This window comes from Eublepharis macularius, chromosome 17, assembly GCF_028583425.1.
Source record: "Eublepharis macularius isolate TG4126 chromosome 17, MPM_Emac_v1.0, whole genome shotgun sequence".
In the NCBI taxonomy this organism is placed as follows: Eukaryota; Metazoa; Chordata; class Lepidosauria; order Squamata; family Eublepharidae; genus Eublepharis; species Eublepharis macularius.
In genome coordinates this window covers 14,103,720-14,125,857 of record NC_072806.1, presented here as the reverse complement: position 1 = coordinate 14,125,857, position 22,138 = coordinate 14,103,720, and the positions used below count along the sequence as shown (strand labels likewise).

Here is a 22,138-nt window from a genome sequence, read left to right as displayed (position 1 = left end):
GGAACGAAGTTCTGGCACCTCTTGAAAATGGTCACATGGCTGGTGACCCCGCCCTCTGATTTCCAGACAGAGGGGAGTTTAGATTGCCCTCTGCGCCATGAGGAGATCTGGAGATCAAAGGGCGGGGCCACCAGCCATGTGACCATTTTCGCCAAGGGTGATTTAAACTTTTAAAAACTCCCCCCTTGTTCCAGCTGACCCAAAGTGATGTCATTATGTGGTCCTGAGTTCCACCACCTCTTTTCCCAGAAAAAAGCCCTGTACCAATCTATTGGCTAAACCAAGAGGAGTACATTACATGTATCTCTGTTGGCAGCCATTACATCCTACAGTGCCCCCCCCTAAACTGCTGTGCTCCATGTCAGGGAAGTGGACATTGCGGCTTGTTTGCTTTGCTTAATGTTGATTTTGTCAAGTTTATGAAGGAAATGGGGCTGTAGTGGAAGGGAACGGTTCAGGAGGATGCTTTTAAAAAGAGAGTAGGGTTATTGTCTGTTGCACTGCTTATTGTGTGTATTTCTTGCTTTTGCTGCATTGGCTTCGAATTTTGTGATCCTAGTCCTAGCGCACTGTTTGCTGGATGTCTTATGCTGTTTGACTGCACTGTAATTTTGTAATCAACAAGAAAGGCTAGCTATGAAATTAATAAGCGTTGGTTTTAAGCTTGTTAGTTGCTTTGTGAACTGACATTGAAAGGTGATACAAATTTAGTATAACAATACATTTGCGAAATAGTAAAGAGTCCAGTAGCACCTTTAAGACTAACCAGCTTTATTGTAGCATAAGCTTTCGAGAGCTGTGTGCACAGGACCTCCTAGCCCTGCGCTCAGCCACCTGTGTGGCAATCCAGCTGCCCCAGCACACGCCCTTGCTGCCGCCGCCGCCGCCGCCGCCAGCTCCACAGCGCACTGTGCTCTGGGCCAGCTGGCTTGCTGTGTGGGTGGCACAGGGCAGTGGGGCACGTGAACTGCGCGGAGGGCCTCCTAGCCCTGTGCTCAGCTGGCTGCGCGGCAAGCCAGCCGCCCCAGTGCACAGGGCGCTGCAGAGCTGGCGGCGGCGGCGGCAGCAAGGGCATGCGCTGGGGCAGCTGGCTTGTTGTGCGGGTGGCTGAGCACAGGGCTGGGAGGTCCTGCGCACGTGGCAAGCCAGCCGGACACCCCAGCACACACCTGCACCACTGCCGCCGCCACCAGCTCCATGGCTCATCAGGTGCTAGGGTGGATGGCTAGCCACATGGGCGGGCACGCCTCCCGCCCTGTGTAATGATGTCATTAAAGTGACATCATCACGCAGTGCCGGGACAGCGCGCGCGCCGTGTGCGTGTGCAGTGACCCAGGCAAGGGTTGCACCAAGGCGCCCACGCTCCTAGATCTGGCTCTGAGCAAAACTACACAATACCGCAGATTAAGACAAGACATGATCTCATCTCTTCTAGTAGCTGCCAAAACCACAACAGCACCAAGATGGAAGTCACATCAAGCACCTACCCTAAGCACTTGGTTCTCTAAGATATGGGAATACCTGATCATGAAAAAAATATTGGACAGATTACAACTATCAGAAAACTATTCCAAATCATCAAAAGGTTTAGAAACATTCTTAAAATACCTTTTAAATGATGACTCACAAATATTTAAGTCACCCTACTAGTCACTCATAGATACTGAAATCTAGCAGCAAGCAATAAAATGTACAATTATAAAAAAAATAGGAAAACCTCCTCCAACCTTATTTTTCAATCTTAATTCACAATGCTAATTTGCTATCTAAAAAAAGTCAGTTCTATGTAAGATATATCACACATTGTTAGCATATCAGATTTTTGTTTATGGTTTGGGTTAAGCTTTACTTCCAATGTATTAAAAGCAATTGTACTTAGTTGTATGTAAAAACGTTTGAATTTGAATAAAAATTAATTATTTAAAAAAGTTTCTAGAACAATTCAGCTTGTGGTTTTATTTTACTCTGTTTTTAACAGATAACAACTGCAGCTGGGCAGACACGGATAACAGGAACAACTTTTCATTCAACATTCCTTGGGTCCCTCGCAGTTCGTGTTGGAGTAAAAACGGAGCTTCTTGTCATATGAGCTCAGGTTGTCTTGCATGCAGAAGGCAGCTGCCTTGTCGCACTCACAAGTCTGCACCGCACACCAGCTTCCCTCATCTGTTAACAAAAAGGATGGGGTTAAAAAGTAGAGATGGGCACAAACCAAAATACAAACCAAAATTAAACACGAACCAGGCCAGTTCGTGGTTCGAGAACTGTGGTTCGTCAGATCCCATTTCTGACGAACTGCCACGAACTTTAGGCTGGTTCGTTTGGTTCATTTTTTGGTTCGTAAGTAACTGCAGACAGCCTGGTGCCAATCAATCAGTTTCCTAGGCAACTGGGGATGGGCTTCCTGAAGACCTTCTTCTGGCCCAAAAGTGACCTTCTGCTGACCCAGAAGTGGCCTTCTGCTGACCCGGATGTGATGATTTTCTGACTCAGATATGGCATTTTCACGAACCAAACAAACCGGTTCACGAACCAGGGGCAGGTTTGCGGAAGTTCATGGTTTGTGAAATTTGACAAACCACGAACCACATGGTTCGGGTTTTTTTCCGGTTCGTGCCTATCTCTATTAAAAAGTGCCCAGAAGGAACTCGAATCCTGTGGGCCAAATGCTTTTCTGCACCACCCGCAAAATCATAGCCCTGAACATGTTCAGTCAATGCATGGAGGGCAAGTGGGTGGGTACGATATAGCTGGTGCATCAGCAGCATGCCTGTGTATGGGGACAGGGCAAGCACACATGCCCGCTCTCTCCCTTTTGGGTCATTAATATGAGGAGGGGTTGGCACAGGTAACCAGGGCACCTAATGGCCGGGGCTGAAGCCAGTGAGTGCACTGCTCTGCTGAGAGCACTGTTTTACCTCCACCTAATTTTTTTAACATATATTTTTTATTTTATTGCTGAAAAATTTAAAAGACAGAACACATACAACTAACAAAAGCTTATGGTGACCAGCACCAACTAACAAACATAACTAAAAAGAAAGAAACCCACCTATACTATTAGTCATTACAGTTTCCCCCACCTAATTTTTGTAAAAGGACCTTTAACTTGAAACTTAGTTCCCATTTGAAGAACACCAACATGTTTTTTAGAATATGAAAATCTCTGGTTTTGAAAATAATATGGCCTTTTAGCTGAGGGCCAGTGTGGTGTAGAGTATAAGGCTAGGACCTGGGAGTTCTCAGTTCGAATTCCCTACTCTGCCATGTAAACTGGCCGTGGGACCTTGGGCCAGTTGCACACTCTCAGGCTAGACTACCTCACAGGGTTGTTGTGAAGATAAAATTAAGGTGAGGCTAGGAGGGTGCTCTCCAGCCCAGCGGCTTGCATACGGGGCACTCTTTGCCCTGTCACAATTCCCACTCATTCCTGTGGAAATTAGCTGGGGAGAGCCTAGCTCTATCTGGAAGGGTTCAGCCCCTGGTTGAGGTGGCTTTTAACGATGCCTTCAATTTTCACCTTTTAGGGAAAAAACCCACCTTGAGATTCCAACTTAGACAATTTTTTTTTCAAAAATCTGTCAAGAAGCTACAGAAGCTCTGACTAAACAGGCAACATTTCCCACAATACACTTTGAGCCTACTTTTTTCCACAGGGTCGCAAGGCAGCACCCATGGTTCTGTCTTCTTCTTTTTATCCTCACCACAACCCTGTAAGGTAGATTATGCTGAGAGAGTGTGATTAGCCCCAAACTTTCCTGCAAGCTTCATTGCCGAGTTGGGATTTTGCCGTTTTTTCAAAACAATTGTGAATGGCTATAGTGCCACTCGATGGATTTCTGATGGGTTAAGAAAAAAAATTGTAAGCATAAGCACAATTTCAACAGGAAAGAAGAGAGTTTAAGAATGTATAGGGCATGGTTTCCAGTCCTGAAAAACACCAGACTAACAAAATACTCTACATCTTACAATAGCCCTGCAGATAAGATTAGCATATCAACCACCAATCCATATGCAAAAGAACCTCCTCAGGATACAGCAAAGTTTCCCCCCATTAGCATTCCATGCCCTGGAAAACTCTTACAGGATGACTCAGCCCAAACCCACCTTCCTGAGTAGATATAAATTACCTGCTATCATCTTCTCCACATATTGACATTGAGAGATCTCTGTCTTTCGGTGCTACACCTCTGAACTACAATGCCAACACCATGGCCATACAGCCCAGAAAATCTACAACTAACTAAAAAATAGTTTGTTGCTGTATTTCTATTGCACCATAATGCTATAATTGCCATTTTTAAAAAAGTTGGCAGAAAGCCCTTTGGTGACCAGTAGGGGGGAAAGAATAGCCCTGAGGAGGCAACGGAGGAAAGTACAGAGGAAACCCGGTGTGCCTGCTCCATTGCCACTGCAAATACCTCTATGTGTGCAGAGGCAGTGAGTTCACAACAGAGAATCATTGCCCTATGGAAGCCATCTGTGATGATGTTGTGGCCCTGGACCAAATGTCAAGCTGATTTCAACCCCAGAAAAAGAATTCCAATTTCCTTGATTCTACGTCCTTCCAAGGTCAGTAAAATGATTACCCAGTTTCCTGCAGATAAAGTGTAGATGACAGTGGAAGGCAATGGTAAACCACCCCGTAATAAAAAGTCTGCCAAGAAAATGTCGCGATGTGACGTCCCCCCATGGGTCATGACTCGGTGCTTGCTCAGGGGACTACCTTTACCTCCTTATTTTTACAGACGTATTTGTTACAATTTGAAGAACTTCTGGAAATAGTGCAGTGTGCTTTGCCCAAGTTAATTTTTCTATGCAAGTTCACTTGGAATCCTTGGGATGCTTTTCTTTACCCCCACAGTAGTTATTCCCAGGGATACGTGGTGCCTTTCAAGAGGTACACAGCATGATGAGATTATCAATAAGAATAGTTTATTTAGTATGCTGTTAGAAGGCCTGGCATATGCGTAAACCCAGACGAGAGCTTTTCAATTGCAATGAGAAAATTTCACACTCGAACTGTGGGATTCTAATCCCAGCCTTTGCATAGGGGAAACTGGAAATGCTGACACATTTCAAACTTACTAAAAGGGCAAATAGTCACGTCAGCTCTACATTGAGACCTGCAGGCACAAATAAACAGTAGGTAAATGCCAATCCAAACATAGCCTTATAGAAATCACAGATCTCTTCTTTATAAAGTAAAATTACAGGCACAAGTGCACCCAATCTATCTAGGGAGGGAGGGGAGGTTTAACTCTTCGATACTTGCACAGTTTTGCTGAACAGCACATGCACACACAACCACTGGGCTGTTACTAGCACTGTCAAAAGGACAAACGCTTTAAGGGGCCTGTCTTTTTCATCTTGAAAGGCTAAGAACAGTGCAGGCACTCCATGAATGTGTCAAAGGGTAACCCTTCTTCGCCCTGTGGATCTCTAAGCCTGATCAGGGCCAGAAGATCCTGTAACTTTTACCTTTTGAAGATGAACCTATAGTTATCCTCATCTCTTTTGATTCTCAGAAGACAACTCACCGCATGTTACAGTTCCATTTTGATAGGTGAATGTGTATCTTTGAAAGTGGGGTTGGCACTTCCCAGTCAGTCCTGTGTAACAGCAGTCATGGACAAGGCAGCAACTGCGGGGAGAAAGGAGACCACAGCCTGAAACAAATAGAACATAAAAGCTCTGCTAGATCGGATCAATCGTCCATCGGTTCCAGCATCCTATTTCTCCCAATGGCAGGACGGAAGTGATGCTCATTGGGAAGGCAGAGACCTGGAAGGATATTGCACTCCCCACTTTTGATGGAGATCGTCTGAACCTTGCAGACTCAGTTAAGAGCCTGGGGTTATAGTGGATCTAGCGCTACTGCTAGAAAAGCAAGCTAAGGCAGCTGCAAAAAAAATGCTTTCTAGAACAGTCTAGCCTGGAAGATGGCCCCCTACCTCGACACGGCCGATCTGGTCATCTGGATCCATGTCATGGTAACATCGAGATTTTACTACCGTAATGCATTGTACATAGATCTCCCCTCTAAGCTAACTCGGAGACTCCAGTTGGTGCAGAATGCTGCAGCTCGGTTATTATTGGGAGCCAGGAGAAGAATGAATAATACTCCTATTCGGCAGCACTCCACTGGCTACCGGTCAGGTACCAGGTCCAATTGAAGGTGTTTGCTATCACATACAAAACTCTTCATCGCTTTGGTCTAGGATATAGCCAGTTTGGTGTAGTGGTTAAGAGCGATCCTTTTTAAAAAAGGATCCTATGCCTTGAGGAATGGGCTCATGCAATATCTGCGACAGATGCAAAATCTCACATACAGAGATTTTGCCCTTTGTGCTGGAACGGCACAGAGGGCAATCTAAACTCCCCTCTGTCTGGAGATCAGGAGGCGGGGCCACCAGCCATGTGACCATTTTCAAGAGGTGCCAGAACTCTGTTCCACCGCGTTCCAGCTGAAAAAAAGCCCTGGCTATTAGTAAGAAGCTGGTGTAATAAACTGAGACCGTAACTTTACCATGTTAACTGTAATCAACCTCCTAAAACAAATTCTAGCAGAAAAAGAATTGCTTTGCTATCGATTTACCGGTCAGTCGCATCTTTGGGTTGCCCTTTGCCACTCTTTCCACAATAGCACCCATAAGTGGTGTAGTCTGGGACTGGATTTTTTCCAGTGACTTGTTTAATCATTTTTCCAAAATCCAAGAGGTTTCCTTGGGCAATAAGAACACCTGAAAAACAATTATGGGAGTCAGCTGGTATGATGTATGGAAGGCAGGGACTTTGTTATCACTTGCCATACTCATAACTATGGTACTCCATTGATGTTGAAGTTCCTCGTTATTAAAAAAAATAAAATTATTTGTGTGCCAAGCCAAAAAAAGAAAAGAAAGAAAGAAAGAAAGAAAGAAATAGCAACAGCCACAACAACAAACAAAACAATGGGACTCTATACATAAGCTTCCATAAAAGGTCTCCAAAACATCTAAGTCCATATGCAATTATCTGTATGTGATATGTTCAAATGTTGATAAGTTTATAAGATCCTCAGTCCAATGAGGTATGGGAAGTGGGCTTTTGTCTTTCCAATGCTGTAATACAAGTCTTTTCGCAACTGTAAGGGCACGGAGGGTCTGTTTCTGTTGAATATCGGTTAGGTGCCAAGAGACAGGCAAAGGGACGCACCTGGTAAATTACAGCATCAACTATTGGACACCTGTCCCTGCAGCAAAACAAACTTGGTCATAGACCTTCCATGTCCATACTCAGAGCCAAGCTACAAGTGACTCCTGACACAGGTTGGACACTTATCAGCTTCCCTCAAGTTTTTTTTTAAATTTTGTTTATTAGGTGAGCATATTACACAAATAACAATTATCTATTAAAACCTTAATATCTATATTCCCCCACCCTTTCCCTCCTCCCTTTATCTAAAACTTCCAACAGCTTTCCAACCCGATAATAAAATCTATTACTTAATCTATTCTTTCTACATATCGTTATAACATCTTACTTTACTATACTAAATAATAACCATCATTTTTAAATCTAATTCTTATCTTCAACTAACCATAATTAAAACTTCCCTTTGTCAGATAAAGATTCATATCTCCTGATTTCCAAATTTAATAATTTTCCAGTTGCCATAATTTTTGCTTCCCTCAAGTTTTGATGGGAAATGTAGGCATCTTGGTCTTGCAGCTGTAATGGAGAGCCAAGCTGTAAAACCAGGATGCCTACATTTCCCATCAAAACTTGAGAGAAGCTGACAAGTGTCCAACCTGTGTCAGGCGTCACTTGTAGCTTGGCTCTCAGTGTTCGTTTTTGCTGTAGTCCTTTTCTTTTTTTCTCCCTGTCCTCAGCCACAAGAGTTGTGAAAGCTCAGCAGCTCCCCCATAAGATGTTTGGGACCGTTGCCGAGTTCCTCCACAGAGGGTCCAGTCAACTTTGTTGGGTACTTACTACAGGCCAGTAGCACAATCGCTCCCAAAAGGATCTTCATGTCTCTCTGATAAGGACCTGGAAAAAGGGCAACATGAAATCTGAATGCCAAGATTGGATGACAATCAATGTAACATGCTAAAAGAGGTACAATGAAGGTAAGAGTCCTATATGTATTACCAAAAATAGTTTGACTCTATATTTCAGTCTTTGTTAATCGTAATCAACCAGTTACTTTCTGAAGAACAAATGCCATATGACAGTTATGAGTAGTTTGTCCCCTACTCCAATATCTTGTTTGTTTTGAAACTTGGTTCCTATTTGCCTCATCTGTATTTTTCCCTTGCGACACAAACGGAAGAGATTTTAAGTGAAAAAAACAAAAACAAGTCTTCCCATTTACCTCACAATCTCTGAGGCTGAATTACGTAAAACTAAAATACCCTCTGGGACCAGCCACTTACAACTAAGCATCATATTAGTCTGGCCTTTTCAAAACGGGATGAAAAATGTAGAGGGCCAAAACCCATCTCAGTGTACAACTGGTTGAGGAAAACTTAACTGAGCATGGAGTGTGCCATGAAGAGTGTCTCAGTAAGGCTTGAAATGTATCCCATTGTCTTTCCCTCTTGGTCTGTCTTAAAACACCCACTGCTTTTAATTTGGAGATGGCAAAGACTCAACTTAGGATCTCTCTCACAAAGCAATTAAAGAATGGGCTCTCCACATAATTTGAAAAACTTATCTCCACCTTATCTGTTCAACATCAAACTGTATAGGTTTGCCAATAGTGTTTTTGTGGCCAGCACTGTTTTCTTTCTTTTCTTTCTTTTTCTCTCCTGTTTGCTTTTTTTTTGTTTTTGCACTAATAAAATTTTTAAAAATTGAAATAAAATTTAAAAAAAATCAGACTGCACATTATGATTTTTGATGTGTTGCGTTGCGGCTCCCCAACCTGACTTTGAAGCTACCAGTCATACGTTACACTTTTGGGGATTCTTTTGCTAGCTGCGCAAAGGCCTTCATCCTTCACCCTGTATTGTTCTCCTGATTAAAAACAGTCCCAGGGGGCACAATTTGCCCCCCAACTGGGCAAATGACATACAGATATCACCCTCTATCCAGAGAGGATATCCTGGACCTAATAAATAAAGTCAATATGGTACTTACTTTCCCCAGCCTTGGATAACGTCTTGGGAGTCTATAATCTGTGCTGGCAACTCTTGGTTTTCTCTCTTTTTCAGTTTGGTTGTCTCCCCTTGGAGGTGTATTGATGGGATTTTATAGCTGGCAGGAGAGTTTTATTACAACAAAGGGGGAAATCCCATTTCTCCCCAGAGCAAGTTTCTCTTCAACTCTTGAAACCTGTCCAACACACACACACAAACTTTTTTTTTTGTATATTGTCTGGAACAGTGATACTTTTTAATAACTGAAGGGGCACACTGAATTATAACTGCAGGCCTGAGTCAATCCTACATCCCAAAAGATGTACTACCAGTTTCTATTGGACCCAAATCTTGCTCTTCTATTTCAGACCAGCATGGCTACCCACCTGAGACTAATAAAATTAATAATAACATTCAATTTATATCCCGTCTTTCAGGACAACTACCAATTTGTTTAACAAAGTATAAATATAGAACATTTTCCTCTTCTATTCATTATACATTCAGTAATAAGTGTAAAAGGTTTAAGCAGATAAATTTCAAAGAGAAACCCCAGCAAGAAACAGATTTCATATTATCAGATTGGGATTCTGTAAGGGCTTAGGATAGCCATACCCAGGGCTTTTTTTCTGGGAAAAGAGGTGGTGGAACTCAGGACTGCACAATGACATCACTTTGGGTCAGCTGGAACAAGGGGGGAGTTTTTTAAAGTTTAAATCATCCTAGGAGAAAATGGTCACATGGCCAGTGGTCCCGCCCCCTGATCTCCAGACAGAGGGGAGTTTAGTTTGCCCTCCATGCCAGTGGCATGGACGGCAATCTAAACTCCTCTCTGTCTGGAGATCAGGGGGCGGGGCCACCGGCCATGTGACCATTTTCAAGAGGTGCCGGAACTCCATTCCACCGAGTTCCAGCTGAAAAAAAGCCCTGGCTGTACCTCATTTCAAAAATGTATTGTTCCTCCTTACAAGGTTATGTACACTATACAGATTTCAGCTTACTTTGCGAACTCATCAACAGTAAGGAATAGTTCACACCACCTCCAAGGGGATTGTTTACCTTTTTTGCCAGATCTCAATTTCACCTGTGCTCTGCAATGCCCTGTTTTGAGAAACTTGGGCGTCTCTTTTGAATAGTGTCTGCCTTTTTGATGTTTACAGCTCTGCGTATAAATCTCTATGCCAACCGAATGTAACATTTAATGCATTTGACTAAGTAAGATCTGGCTCACAAAAGCTTCTGTAGCAATACATTCATTAGTCTTTAAGGTGCCAGAAGACCTTTTTGTAATATCTCCTTTAGATAAGAGAGATCTTTTCTTTGATGAATATCCAAAACGGCAGCGAATTAAGTTCCAAGAAGAGCCTAAAGCCTGTTGTTGTTGTCTAATGCTGGGGAGAGAATGAAATGTTCAAACTGTCAGAACAGAATTTGGTACCCTTTCTGGAACTGAGTAGCATTGCGTTAAAACTTGGCTCGAAACAAAAAATCCCAAGTGCCCATTCTTTGACTTAATGAAAGCCAAGGCTAATAGCCAGAAAGATTTCTTGCTTCTTAAAAAGTCTTATGCAAAGCTAATATATCTAATTAACAATATATTTAATTAATTAAAGAAATAGTAATATCTTTAAAGATATCAAACTAAATAAACCATTTATTCATTTCCATGTCTGACTAATTTTTGCTCATGTCAAAACAAGAAAAACTAAGCCTAAATTTGCACTTAATTTGCTTTTTTGATCATTGTAGGATTCTTCCCAAGGAGATTTCCTGCCATAGTCAACACTAACCAAAACTAGAAGAGAATTTCAGAAAAGTCCCTTTCTCTGACTAGAAACAGAAAGCCTTCCTGTAACCTTGTTTGATTTGCATCTCGTTTTAATATAAAAGCTTAGCCCTGCAGTTCAACTAAATAAACCTTATTTAGCTATTGCTTGACCTGAAATAATTAAATTTGTACAAAACCAAGAACGAACATTATGAACTGAGATGTAGGGTGCAATATGAGCTGCCTTTTATGTTTAATGCTATATCTACATGATGGTATCTACATGATTGCTATCAAAGTTTTAATTGTTTATAATTGTTTTTATGTATTTATGATGTAAATCCACTCTGAGCCCGCTCGCGGGGACAGTGGATTATAAACTAAATGAATGACTGAATTAACTATCACTATGGTTGCCAATCACGAGGTGGGGCCTTGAGATTTACTGGAATTACAACTCATTTACTGAGTTCAATTTTCCTGGAGAAAATGGCTGCTTTGGAGGGTGAGCTCTACAGAATTATATCCCTCTGAGGTACCACAAACCCCACCCTTCCCAGGTTCCCCCCCAAAATCTTCAGGGATTTATTAATTAGCAACCCTAATTACTATTCCCTTTTGCCAATAAGCAAGCTTCTGGCGAAGAGAAGAAAAGTGCAAAAGATCATACCAAATTAATAAATAAAAACAGATAAGCAGAAAACATCTCTGATTTCTCAGCTACATTTTCAGCCAGAGATAACATCTCGCCCATATTTAGCTATCCTTGGAATAGCCCATCTCTTCTCATTATGCTGTTTTGCACATTGTGGCAACAGGGAGATTTCCACAGACTCCAAACAGGATTAGGGGGTACATCAACCTTTAATCCATGGGTGTGATGCAGTGAGTTACTGGGGAGTTTGAGGGGAAGCAGCTGTAAGGATGCAATCACATGACCTTTTATTTGAAAGTAAACCCACTTTTCTCTTGTACAGCATTAAATCTGCCTAACTTTCCATAAAACCAGGCAGAAAGACAGCAGTTCGCAGGAATTACCTCCAGGCATGCTTGCTTGGAGGTGATTCCTGCAATAAGACACGTATAGGACAGAACTATATAGCTATTTATGCACACTTACTTAGGAGTAATTCCATCACTTTCAAATGGATTTACACCCAGATAAAAATATGCATGCCAGTTTTATTGGCCAGACCCGTAAAATGCTGGTTAATAGACCAAAGGACAGACCAGATGTCAATATCAGGTAAGGTGGAAACCTCTTTATGCTTTCCTGAAATGTGTATGTCTCTGTGTTATGTTTCAATGTGAAAACCTGTTCTGGTTGACAGCTTAAGAGTTTTATGATGTCATCAAGATGGCTGAAGCCAAGTTTTCCCTACTTTTTCTAATTTGAACTATAACTTATATGGTATTTCACCAACAAGGTTGATTTTTCATAGGGGTCAGCAACTCAACTGGTAACCCCAGTGCCAAATTTGGCCCAAAGAGGGAAAAGTGTGTCCTCCCCCACACTCTCCAGTTGCCAGCCCAAAGGCAGGAAGTTGTATTGTGGCAGGACTTTAGGGCTACCAACCTCCAGGTGGGTCCTGGAGATCTCTCCCAGAATTACAAGTGTTCGCCAGGCCACAGAAATCAATTCCACTGGAGAAAATGGTTGCTTTAGAGGATGGACTCTATGACATTATAACTTGCTAAGCTTCATCCCCTCTCCAAATCCCCCCTCCCCATTCTCCCCCCCTCCCAAATCTCCAGGTATTTCCCAACCTGCATCTGGCAACCCTAGGCAGGGGTGATACTATCGGGACCAAATTTAGGAGGCAACTCCTCACGTGACCAACCACCCGGGGCTTCATCTGGGGAGAGCACTTACCCTATATTCTCTCTTCAGCTCTGTATTTTGCAAAATAAGCACAAGCGTGCAATGTTCCCTATTTGCATAATGTTTAGATTTGTGGGTTGAATTCCACGGAACTGTTCTGGCAGTGACGGTGCAAGGTGCCTTCTCCAGACATAACGTCTCTTCCTCCTGTGCTAGTGTACTAGACTGGCATTGTCTAACCCAGGGCTTTTTTTCTGGGAAAAGAGGTGGTGGAACTGAGAGCCAAGCTACAAGTGATGAATTACACTTGCCTGGCATGTTGATCAAGTGGAGCACGTTGATCAAGTGGAGCACAAGTGAACGGCAAGTAAACAGGGAGGAATACATGTGAGTCTGTTCACTTGCCAGGCAAGTGTCATTTGTCACTTGTAGCTTGGCTCTCAGTGGTGGAACTCAGGACTGCACAATGATGTCACTTTGGGTCAGCTGAAAGAAGGGGGGAGTTTTACAAAGTTTAAATCACTCTCTGCGAAAATAGTCACATGGCCGGTGTCCCCCCCCCCCGGTCTGATCTCCAGACAGAGGGGAGTTTAGATTGCCCTTGGGCTGATTCCACACGGCTTACCTGAAGCTGGGACGTTGTGCTACGTTGTGGATCATGCCGGGAAAAATGCGAAATATCGCGTTTTCTCACGCGAGTTTTGTGCGACGTCGTGCAAAACTCGCGTGAGAAAATGCGATATTTCTCATTTTTCCCAGCATGATCCGCAACATGGCGCAATGTCCCAGCTTCAGGAAAGCCGTGTGGAATCGGTCCTCTTTCAAGAGGTGCCGGAACTCCGTTCCACCTCGTTCCCGCTGAAACAAAGCCCTGACCCAACCCCATAATTTTGCCTTCCTTTCTGCTTATTATCTATATTTTTTAAAAAGGACCCGGAACAACTTCACTTGTGGTTTTATTATTTTACTTTGTTTTTGTAAGACAACTTTCCCCTCAACATTTCATGGGTCCCTCATTGCAATGAATGTCGAAGTAAAAACGGAGGTCCTTGTTGTAAGAGTTCAGGTTGTCTCGCAGGCAGAGGACAGCGGCCTTGTCACACTCGCAAGTCTGCATTTCGCACCAGCTTCCCTGACCTGTTGACAGAAAGGATGGCGTTAAAAGGTGCCTGGCACATATGGCCTGTGGGTTCTGCACCACAGGGACTTTAAAAGAAATTCATGGCAAAAACATAAACCCAAGCATGTTAGCCAATGTTCTGAGGGCGGTAGGGCATGATATTGCCAGCGCATCAGCAGTGTGCCAGTGCATAAAGGCAAGGCCTCCCTCTCAGCTCATTAATATGAGGAGGGAATACAGGCACAGGTAAGCAAAGCCACTTTGGATTCCCAGTGGGGGGAAAGCCAGGTTATAACTAAAGTGTGGTGGAGTGTGCTCTCAAGTCATAGCTGACTTATGGCGACCCCTGGTGGGATTTTCGTGGCAAGAACCTAACAGAGGTGGTTTGCCATTGCCTGCCTTTACAACCCTGATCTTCCTTGGAAGTCTCCCATCCAATTACTAACCAAGGCCGACCCTGCTTAGCTTCCGAGATCTGATGAGAGCAGGCTCACCTGAGCTATCCAGGTTGGGGCATAACTTAAGTAACTAAGTAAATAAATATCTGTGAGGATGGTAGGGTGCTGCCCAGCCCCGTTTCTTGAATATGGGGCTCCTTCAATGTGTCACAATTATCAGGGTTGCCAACTTTCAGGTAAGGGCTGGAGATCTCTTAGAATTGCAACTGATCTCCAGACTACTGAGATCAGTTCCTCTGGAGAAAATGTCCTCTTAGGCCATAACTCATTCCTGCTGAGCTCCTTCCCTAAATTCACAGTCCACAGGCTCCTCCCACCAAATCTCCAGGAATTTCCCAACCTGAATATGGCAACCCAGATTCCCACACATTCCTGTAGAGATTGGCTTGGGAGAGGCTAGCACTGCCTGGATGTATTCAGCCCCTGGCTGAAGAGTCTTTGGAGATGCCTCCATTTTTCATCTTTTAGGAAAAAACTTTGAAATTCCCCTTTAGATAAAAATCTTTCAAAATCCATGAAGCAGCTACAGGAGTTCTTCTGATTAGACAATTGACATTTCCCACAATGCATTTTGATCCCACTTTTCATCCAAGGGGCTGCAGGTCACCACCCATAGTTCTCTCCTGTTTTACCTCACAACAACCCTGTGAGGTAGATTAGGCTGAGAGAGCATGGCTGGCCCCAAGCTTTCCCCTCAGGCTTCATCCTTGAGTACAGATTTTACTGTTTATTCAAAAAAAATTGTGAGTTGCTATACTGCCACCAGATGGATTTTTGCTGAGTTAAGAAAAAATAGTTGCTATAGCACTATAGTGTTATAATGGTCATTTTTTTTTAAGCTGGCAAAAATCCCTCTGGTGATGTGACATGGGGGAAACAAGAGCCATGAGGGGATAACAGAGGAAAGTTCATACAAATGCGCTGTGTGCATAGGAACCCGCTGTGTGCAGAGGCAGTGAGTTCACACAGAGAATAGTTGCTCTATGGAAGCAGTCTGTGATGATGTTGTGGCCCTGAAGCAAATGTTGGTCTGATTTCAACCCTGGAGAAAGAATTCAATTTCTCTTGACTTTATCTCCTCTGGGGACAAACATATTGATTTGTAGTTTTTACTAACATATTTGCCCTGACCTGGATAGCTCAGGTGAGCCTGATCTCAGCAGAAGCTAAGCAGGGTCAACCTTGGTAAGTAATTGGATGGGAGACCTTCAATGAAGACCAGGGTTGCAGAGGCAGGCAATGGTAAACCACCTCTGTTAGTCTCTTGTCATGAAAACTCCGCCAGGCGTTGCCATAAGTCAGCTATGACTTGAGGGCACTCTCCACCACACTGACATATTTGTTATAGTATGTAGAACTTTTGGAAATGGTGCCAAGTGCTTCGCCCAAGATATTTTTTCTGTGCACTTGGAATCTTTGGGACAATTTTCTTTCACCCACACAGTTATTGCCAGACATATGAGGTGCCTTGCAAGAGATACGCAGCATGATGGGATTATCAATTAGAACAGTCTATCCAGTATGCTGTTAGAAGGCCTGGCATATGCATAAACCCAGACGAGAGCTTTTCAATTGCAATGATTAAATTTCACATTCAAACTGTGGAATTCTAATCCCAGCCTTTGCATAGGGGAAACTGGAAATGCTGACACATTTCAAACTTACTAAAAGGGCAAATAGTCATGTCAGCTCTACAGTGAGACTCGCAGGCACAAATACACAATAGGTAAATGCCAATCCAAACATAGCCTTATAGAAATCACAGATCTCTTCTTTAAAAAGTAAAATAACAGGCACAAGTGCTCCCAATCTCTCAGTGGAGGGGAGGGGAGGTTTAACTCTTCGATACTTGCATAGTTTTTCTGAACAGCACATGCACACACAACCACTGGGCTGTTACTAGCACTGTCAAAAGGACAAACGCTTTAAGGGGCCTGTCTTTTTCATCTTGAAAGGCTAAGAACAGTGCAGGCACTCCATGAATGTGTCAAAGGGTAACCCTTCTTCGCCCTGTGGATCTCTAAGCCTGATCAGGGCCAGAAGATCCTGTAACTTTTACCTTTTGAAGATGAACCTATGGTCATCACTATGACTCTTTTGACTCTTGGAAGACAACTCACTGCATGTTACAACAGGCACAAATACAGAACAGGTAAATAAACACCAGTTCAAACATAGCCTTATAGACCTTGTAGATCTCTGTTTCTTCTTTATAAAGTAAAATTCCATGCACAAGTGGTCCCAATCTGTTTATGCAGGGAAGGTTTAGGCTTTCAAAATTTGCATAGTTTTGTGAAACACCTCATACGTCCACTCTAGATGCTGCCAACAGGAAAAGGGCAGGATTTTTTCTTCTTCACCTTGAAAGGCTAAGAATAGTACAGGGATCCTAGTTTCAGTTTGGAAACCACAAATGTGCGTGCGCGCATGCGTACATGAGTTTGTGTGAAGGATTAACCCTTCTTCTCCCTGTGGAGCTCTGTCAGGGCCGCACAGCCCCATAACTTTTACCTTTTGAAAATTAACCTATGATCATCGCCGTGACTTTTTTTGACTCTCGGAAGACAACTCACCACATGTTACGACTCCATTGTTATAGGTGAATTTATATCTGTCGGTTTTGGTGTTGCACTTCTCACTCAGCTTTGAGTAACAGCAGTCATGTGCAAGGCAGCAACTGTGAGGAGAAAGGAGAGCACAGCTTGAAACAAATATAAAAACATAAACGCTCTGCTACATCGGGCCAATAGTCCAGCCATTCCAGCATTCTTTTTCTCCCTATGGCAGACCAGATGCCGCTAGATGCTGGAAGGCTGACGGATGCGCCACAGAGGCCTCTAGCAACTGGTATTCAAGCTAACAAGCAAGCATTAACCTCTTGGATCCGTCTGACAACACCCTCCCTTCACATCTTGTTAAAAGCTACAAAGGGCACAAGTTTTGTAAAAACATGGCAGATCTCTCTCCAAGCAGCTTATCAAAATCCTCCAGCCTCAAGAACCAAAAGCCTTTCAAAGGTGGTCCTCCTTTTGGCTGCCCTAGAGCGGCATGTGACACACAAATACACCACGCATGCATCACAGTCAGTATCTGAAGGACGAACTGCATTTCCCCAAGTGTTTTTTTAAAAAGGATCCTATGCCTTGAGTAATGGGCTCATGCAGTAACTGTGACAGAAGCAAAATCTCACATATGGTTTCCGGAAATGAGAAATCCATGTATTTCTCAGGCTTTGACAAGCATTTGATTTTCCATTACCAAGCCTGCAGCCTCTAAAACTCGTAGACTGTTCGTTGGGGTTCTTGGAATCGATCAAATGTATTCCTGGCTATTTATAAAAAACTGGTGTAATAAACTGAGCCCGTAACTTTACCAACTGGTTAACTGTAACCAACCTCCCCCCAGAATAAATCCTAGTGGAAAAGAATGGCTTTGCTATCGATTACCCGTCAGTGGCATCCCGAGGTCGCCCTTTGCCACCAATTCCGCAATAGCACCCATAAGTGGTGTAGTCTGGGAATGCACTTTTTCCAGTGACTACTTTAATCATGTCTCCAAATTCCAGGATGCTCCCTTGAGCCATAAGAATACCTGCAAAGCAATTGTAGGGAGTTAGCTGGTGAGAGTGTATGGAAGACAGGGACTTGGCTATTACTTTCCATATTCATCAACAGAGTTCTCCACTAATGTTGAGGTTCCGTGTAAATGACCTCAATGGAGACAATAGCATATTAGATATTTGGCCTCAGGGTTTATTGATCACTAGCAGGAAAGCAATTGCAGGTAGGAATAGGGTTGCCAGCCTCCAGGTGGTGGCTGGAGATCTCCCAGAATTACAACTGATCTCCAGGTGATGGAGGTCAGTTCACCTGGAGAAAATGGCTGCTTTGGAGGGTGGACTCTATGGCATTATACCATTCTGAGGCCCCTCCCCTCCACAAACTCCACCCCCCAAATCTCCAGGAATTTACCAGCCTGGACCTGGCAACCCTAGGTAGGAACAACTTCATGTTTGCAGGAAAGTGATTTTTTCTTCAGCGCAAAATGACTCTTGTGTGGATGCAGCCAGAGAAGGAGAAAGAGCACAGAAAAGACTGGAATGCGATGGGTTCCTAGCAATGTTGTTCTCTAATAATGAATGATGATCAAATTTGCAGATGGAATCACACTCAGCCTGGGTGTCTTATTAGTACTTTAGGGAAATTTCCCAGTTCCTGGTCAAATATCCTGTCTCTATAAAATGTCCCTGTTCTTTTAAAAATCAATTGCTTAAAACAACAACAACAACAACAACTACTACTACTACTACTACTACTACTACTACTACTACTACTACTACTACTACTACTACTACTACTACTACAGCAGCAGCAGCAACAACAACAGTACTTTAAATCCATCTCCTTTGGCTTAAGGGACGGAGAACTCAGCGACATCAGCACTTCTGATTGGCTGTTCCAAGCATATCGATTTAACTATCCTTCTTATAAGACCACTTCTTTATTTATTTATGCTCTGCTCTTCTCTCCAGTGAAGACTCACATGGTTTAAAATATCCTTCTCCCTTCCTCCATTTCATCCTCACATCAACCACCTTGGGAGGTAGGCTAGGTGAGAGAGAACAACTTGCCCAAGTCCCCCAAACAGCTTCCATAGCAGAGCAAGATTCGAACCTGGGTCACCCAGACCCTAGTCCAATACTCTAGCCACTATACCATGCTGGTGCTCAGCCTGTCCTTCAAAGATCAGGATCCAGAAAATCCAAGGACATTTTTTAGTTGGAACGGCTGCTGCTTCTTGTGCCTTTATTCTGGGACTGACAAACTGTTTACTGTTGTTCATGGACAGTGTATGTCATCTTGGAAACTATGGCTGAAAGGCAGAGTATAACTATTTTAAATGGAATAAGTGAATAAATGTGCTGGGGAGCAATGGCACTTCGCCAAGGCTCTGAAAAGGCTGTTCAGTCATTATAATTTTTGTGTTCCCACGGGAAAGCGTGCTACACACAATGATCCTAGTACATGCAGTCACCATTTTGTGTGAATAGAACAACACACATATTTTCCAGCTTACCTTCCAAAAACATGCATCCAAGCTGGAAAATACACACACTGCTCTGCTAAAACAAAATGCTTATCAAGCGGATTGTGCGTAGTAATCCCGAATTCTTCTCTCCTTATGCTCATTTGGATCACGAAAATCATAATTACCGAACAGGGCTAATGCAGCAAAACAAACTTGGTCATAGACCTTCCAGGTCCATACTCAGTGTTCGTTTTTGCTGGAGTCCTTTTTTTCTTCTCCCTGTCCTCAGCCACAACAGTTGTGAAAGCTCAGCAGCTCCCCCATAAGATGTTTGGGACCGTTGCCGAGTTCCTCCACAGAGGGTCCAGTCAACTTTGTTGGGTACTTACTACAGGCCAGTAGCACAATCGCTCCCAAAAGGATCTTCATGTCTCTCCGATAAGGACCTGAAAAAAGGGCAACACGAGGTTTGAATGCCAAGACTGGATGGTGATCAACGCAACATACTAACAGAGATACAGTGGAAGGTAGCAGTCTTATATATATTACCAAAAAGTATTTGGCTCTACATCTGTCATTGTTAATTGAGTAATCAACTAATTACCTTCTGAAGGCTCAAGAACATGTGACTGCCATGAGTTTGTCCCCTACCCTGTTTCTTGTTTGTTCTATGAAACACAGCTCCTTTATGCCTTACCTGTATTTTTCCTACGCAGAGCAAACAATAGTGAGTCTACGTGAGAGAGATTTTAAGCAGAAAAAATGTAAAACGAATTTTCCACTTTTTGTCACAAAAAGGTAGCGCACATGCATGCTCATGCACACAAATGTACTGACAAACCCTCTAGAACCAGCTGCATGCAAGTGAACATCAAACTTAGTCTGGCCTTTTCAAAATGGGATGAAAAATGTAGAGAGTCAACAACATACACCTCAGAGCGCAACTGGCTGTAGGAGACTGTCTTAGATGGTTATGCTTTCAATGTATTCCATTATATTAAAATATTTTATATTTTATTGTTTTATGATTTTAAACTTTAATGTATTGTATTTATTGTTTATATATCTTTTGAAATTGTTGCTTTATGATGCTGTGCCCTGCTCTGAGCCCATTTACGGGCAGGGCGGGATATAAATCCAACAAACAAATACATAAATCTTGTTATTCTTGGTCTGTGTATGTGTCGCCTGTCTTGAGACACCTGCTGCCTTTAATTTAGAGATGCAGCAAAAAGACCCGCTAATTAAGGACATTAAAGATAGAAATTAATACAATTTATTACAGACTAATATAGAGAATAATACAATATGACCCTTCTGTATAATGTATATAAATTTACCCAACAGTTCTCCGCACCATAAGAGAGTGAATTCTAAAAGTGCAAAGGAAGTACATACAGGATATCAAAGTGCAAGTACTAAAGTGCTAATTACCAAAGGTAAATATATTGCACATAAGATATATAAAGTGCATAGAGAGCAACAAGTAACAATGAAAATCCTCAGAACATATTCCAATATCATCCAAGAGTCATAAATGATGAAACAGAGAAAAGTCCAAAAGCACTCCTTCTCAATGGTATCGAGGAGAACTTGAAACTTGTGGGATTTTCTCAAGTGGCTGTGGAAAGTCATAGATTCTCTAATGAGATATCTAGATTCTTATTGGCCCGTTTCAAAATATATCTTTCTCAAAGAGTTACAGTTAAATAATAATTGTTCCAAAAGTACACAGAAGTGGCTATCATCAAGAATTAACTGGTTTATGTCATGGCCCAAAGGCTCTCAATTTGTCTTTAATTTAGAGATGTTAAAGACTCAACTTAGGATCTCTGACACAAAGCAATTGAAGAATGGGCTGTATTCATAATCTGAGAAACAAATCTCCCAGCAATACCCAATATAAGTTGAAAATGATAATATTGATACTATATTTATACATACTATACTACATTTATAAATACTATAGTTATTCTATTAGAGCATTTTAACCCTCCTTTCTCCATGACTGACTTACAATGAGCCAAACAGACATAATTATTGACGCGTTCTGTTGGCCTATCTAACCTTACTTTGAAGCCGGTAGCCATGTATTATACTCCCGGGAGTTCATTTCCCAAGCAAACTGGGGATTCAGCCTTCCCTTTATGCTGTTTTCCCAACCTGAAACAGTCTGAGGGAGCACAATTTTCTCCATTACAGCCCTGCAATGGGGCAGAAGATATATAGCCATTGCCTTCTATCTAGACCAGAAATCCTGGACCTAGTAAATACAGTCAATATAGTACTTACTGTCTCCAACTTCGGAAAATGTCTTGGGAATCTACAGTCTGTGCTGGCAACTCTTGTTTTCTCTCTTGGTCTTGGCTATCTTCTCTTGAAGGTGCCTGGACTGGACTTTATAGCCAACAGAAGAGTTTTATGGCAAGAGAGGGGAAAATCCCCCGTGTTCCAGGCTCAACTGGAAAAGCAGGTTTCTTCTCCACTGGACAGTTATACTGAAACCTCTCCAACAAGTTCTTTTCTGGTCTTCTAAAAAATACCCCACCTGATCCTTGTCTGTCTGTGCGTATATCCCAAATTACGGTTTGGAAGAATGCTGAAGCGGCAATTGTCACTTGCACTTCCGAACATCATATTTTGCAATCCTAGTGGTAGCTTTTTCCAGTGGGTGTTATGGAAGTTTCCATTATGCTGGTATTATCCTCAGATCATAGTATTTGTGTAAGAGACCTGGAACACCCATACCAATACTTTCTGATAACTGAAGAGGCACACGGAATTATAATTTCAGGCCTGAATCAGTCCTACACCCAGGAA

General features: G+C 42.7%; 2 protein-coding genes across 2 annotated transcripts; both read right to left on the bottom strand.

Moving 5' to 3' along the window:
- Nucleotides 1-1,972: 1,972 nt before the first annotated feature.
- On the bottom strand, nt 1,973-9,195 carry LOC129344608 (basic phospholipase A2 Sms-N6-like). The gene is made up of 5 exons (XM_055001396.1): nt 9,124-9,195; nt 7,975-8,031; nt 6,599-6,743; nt 5,541-5,644; nt 1,973-2,166 (listed from the first exon to the last, which is right to left on the bottom strand). Exons 2-5 carry the CDS (start codon nt 8,012-8,014, stop codon nt 2,027-2,029), a joined length of 429 nt encoding a protein of 142 aa, XP_054857371.1. The 5' UTR covers nt 8,015-8,031; nt 9,124-9,195; the 3' UTR covers nt 1,973-2,026.
- Nucleotides 9,196-13,690: 4,495 nt separating this feature from the next.
- Nucleotides 13,691-22,069, bottom strand: LOC129344554 (basic phospholipase A2 Sms-N6-like). The gene is made up of 5 exons (XM_055001302.1): nt 21,611-22,069; nt 19,708-19,764; nt 17,737-17,881; nt 16,864-16,967; nt 13,691-13,849 (listed from the first exon to the last, which is right to left on the bottom strand). Exons 2-5 carry the CDS (start codon nt 19,745-19,747, stop codon nt 13,707-13,709), a joined length of 432 nt encoding a protein of 143 aa, XP_054857277.1. The 5' UTR covers nt 19,748-19,764; nt 21,611-22,069; the 3' UTR covers nt 13,691-13,706.
- Between the last annotated feature and the right edge of the window lie 69 nt (nt 22,070-22,138).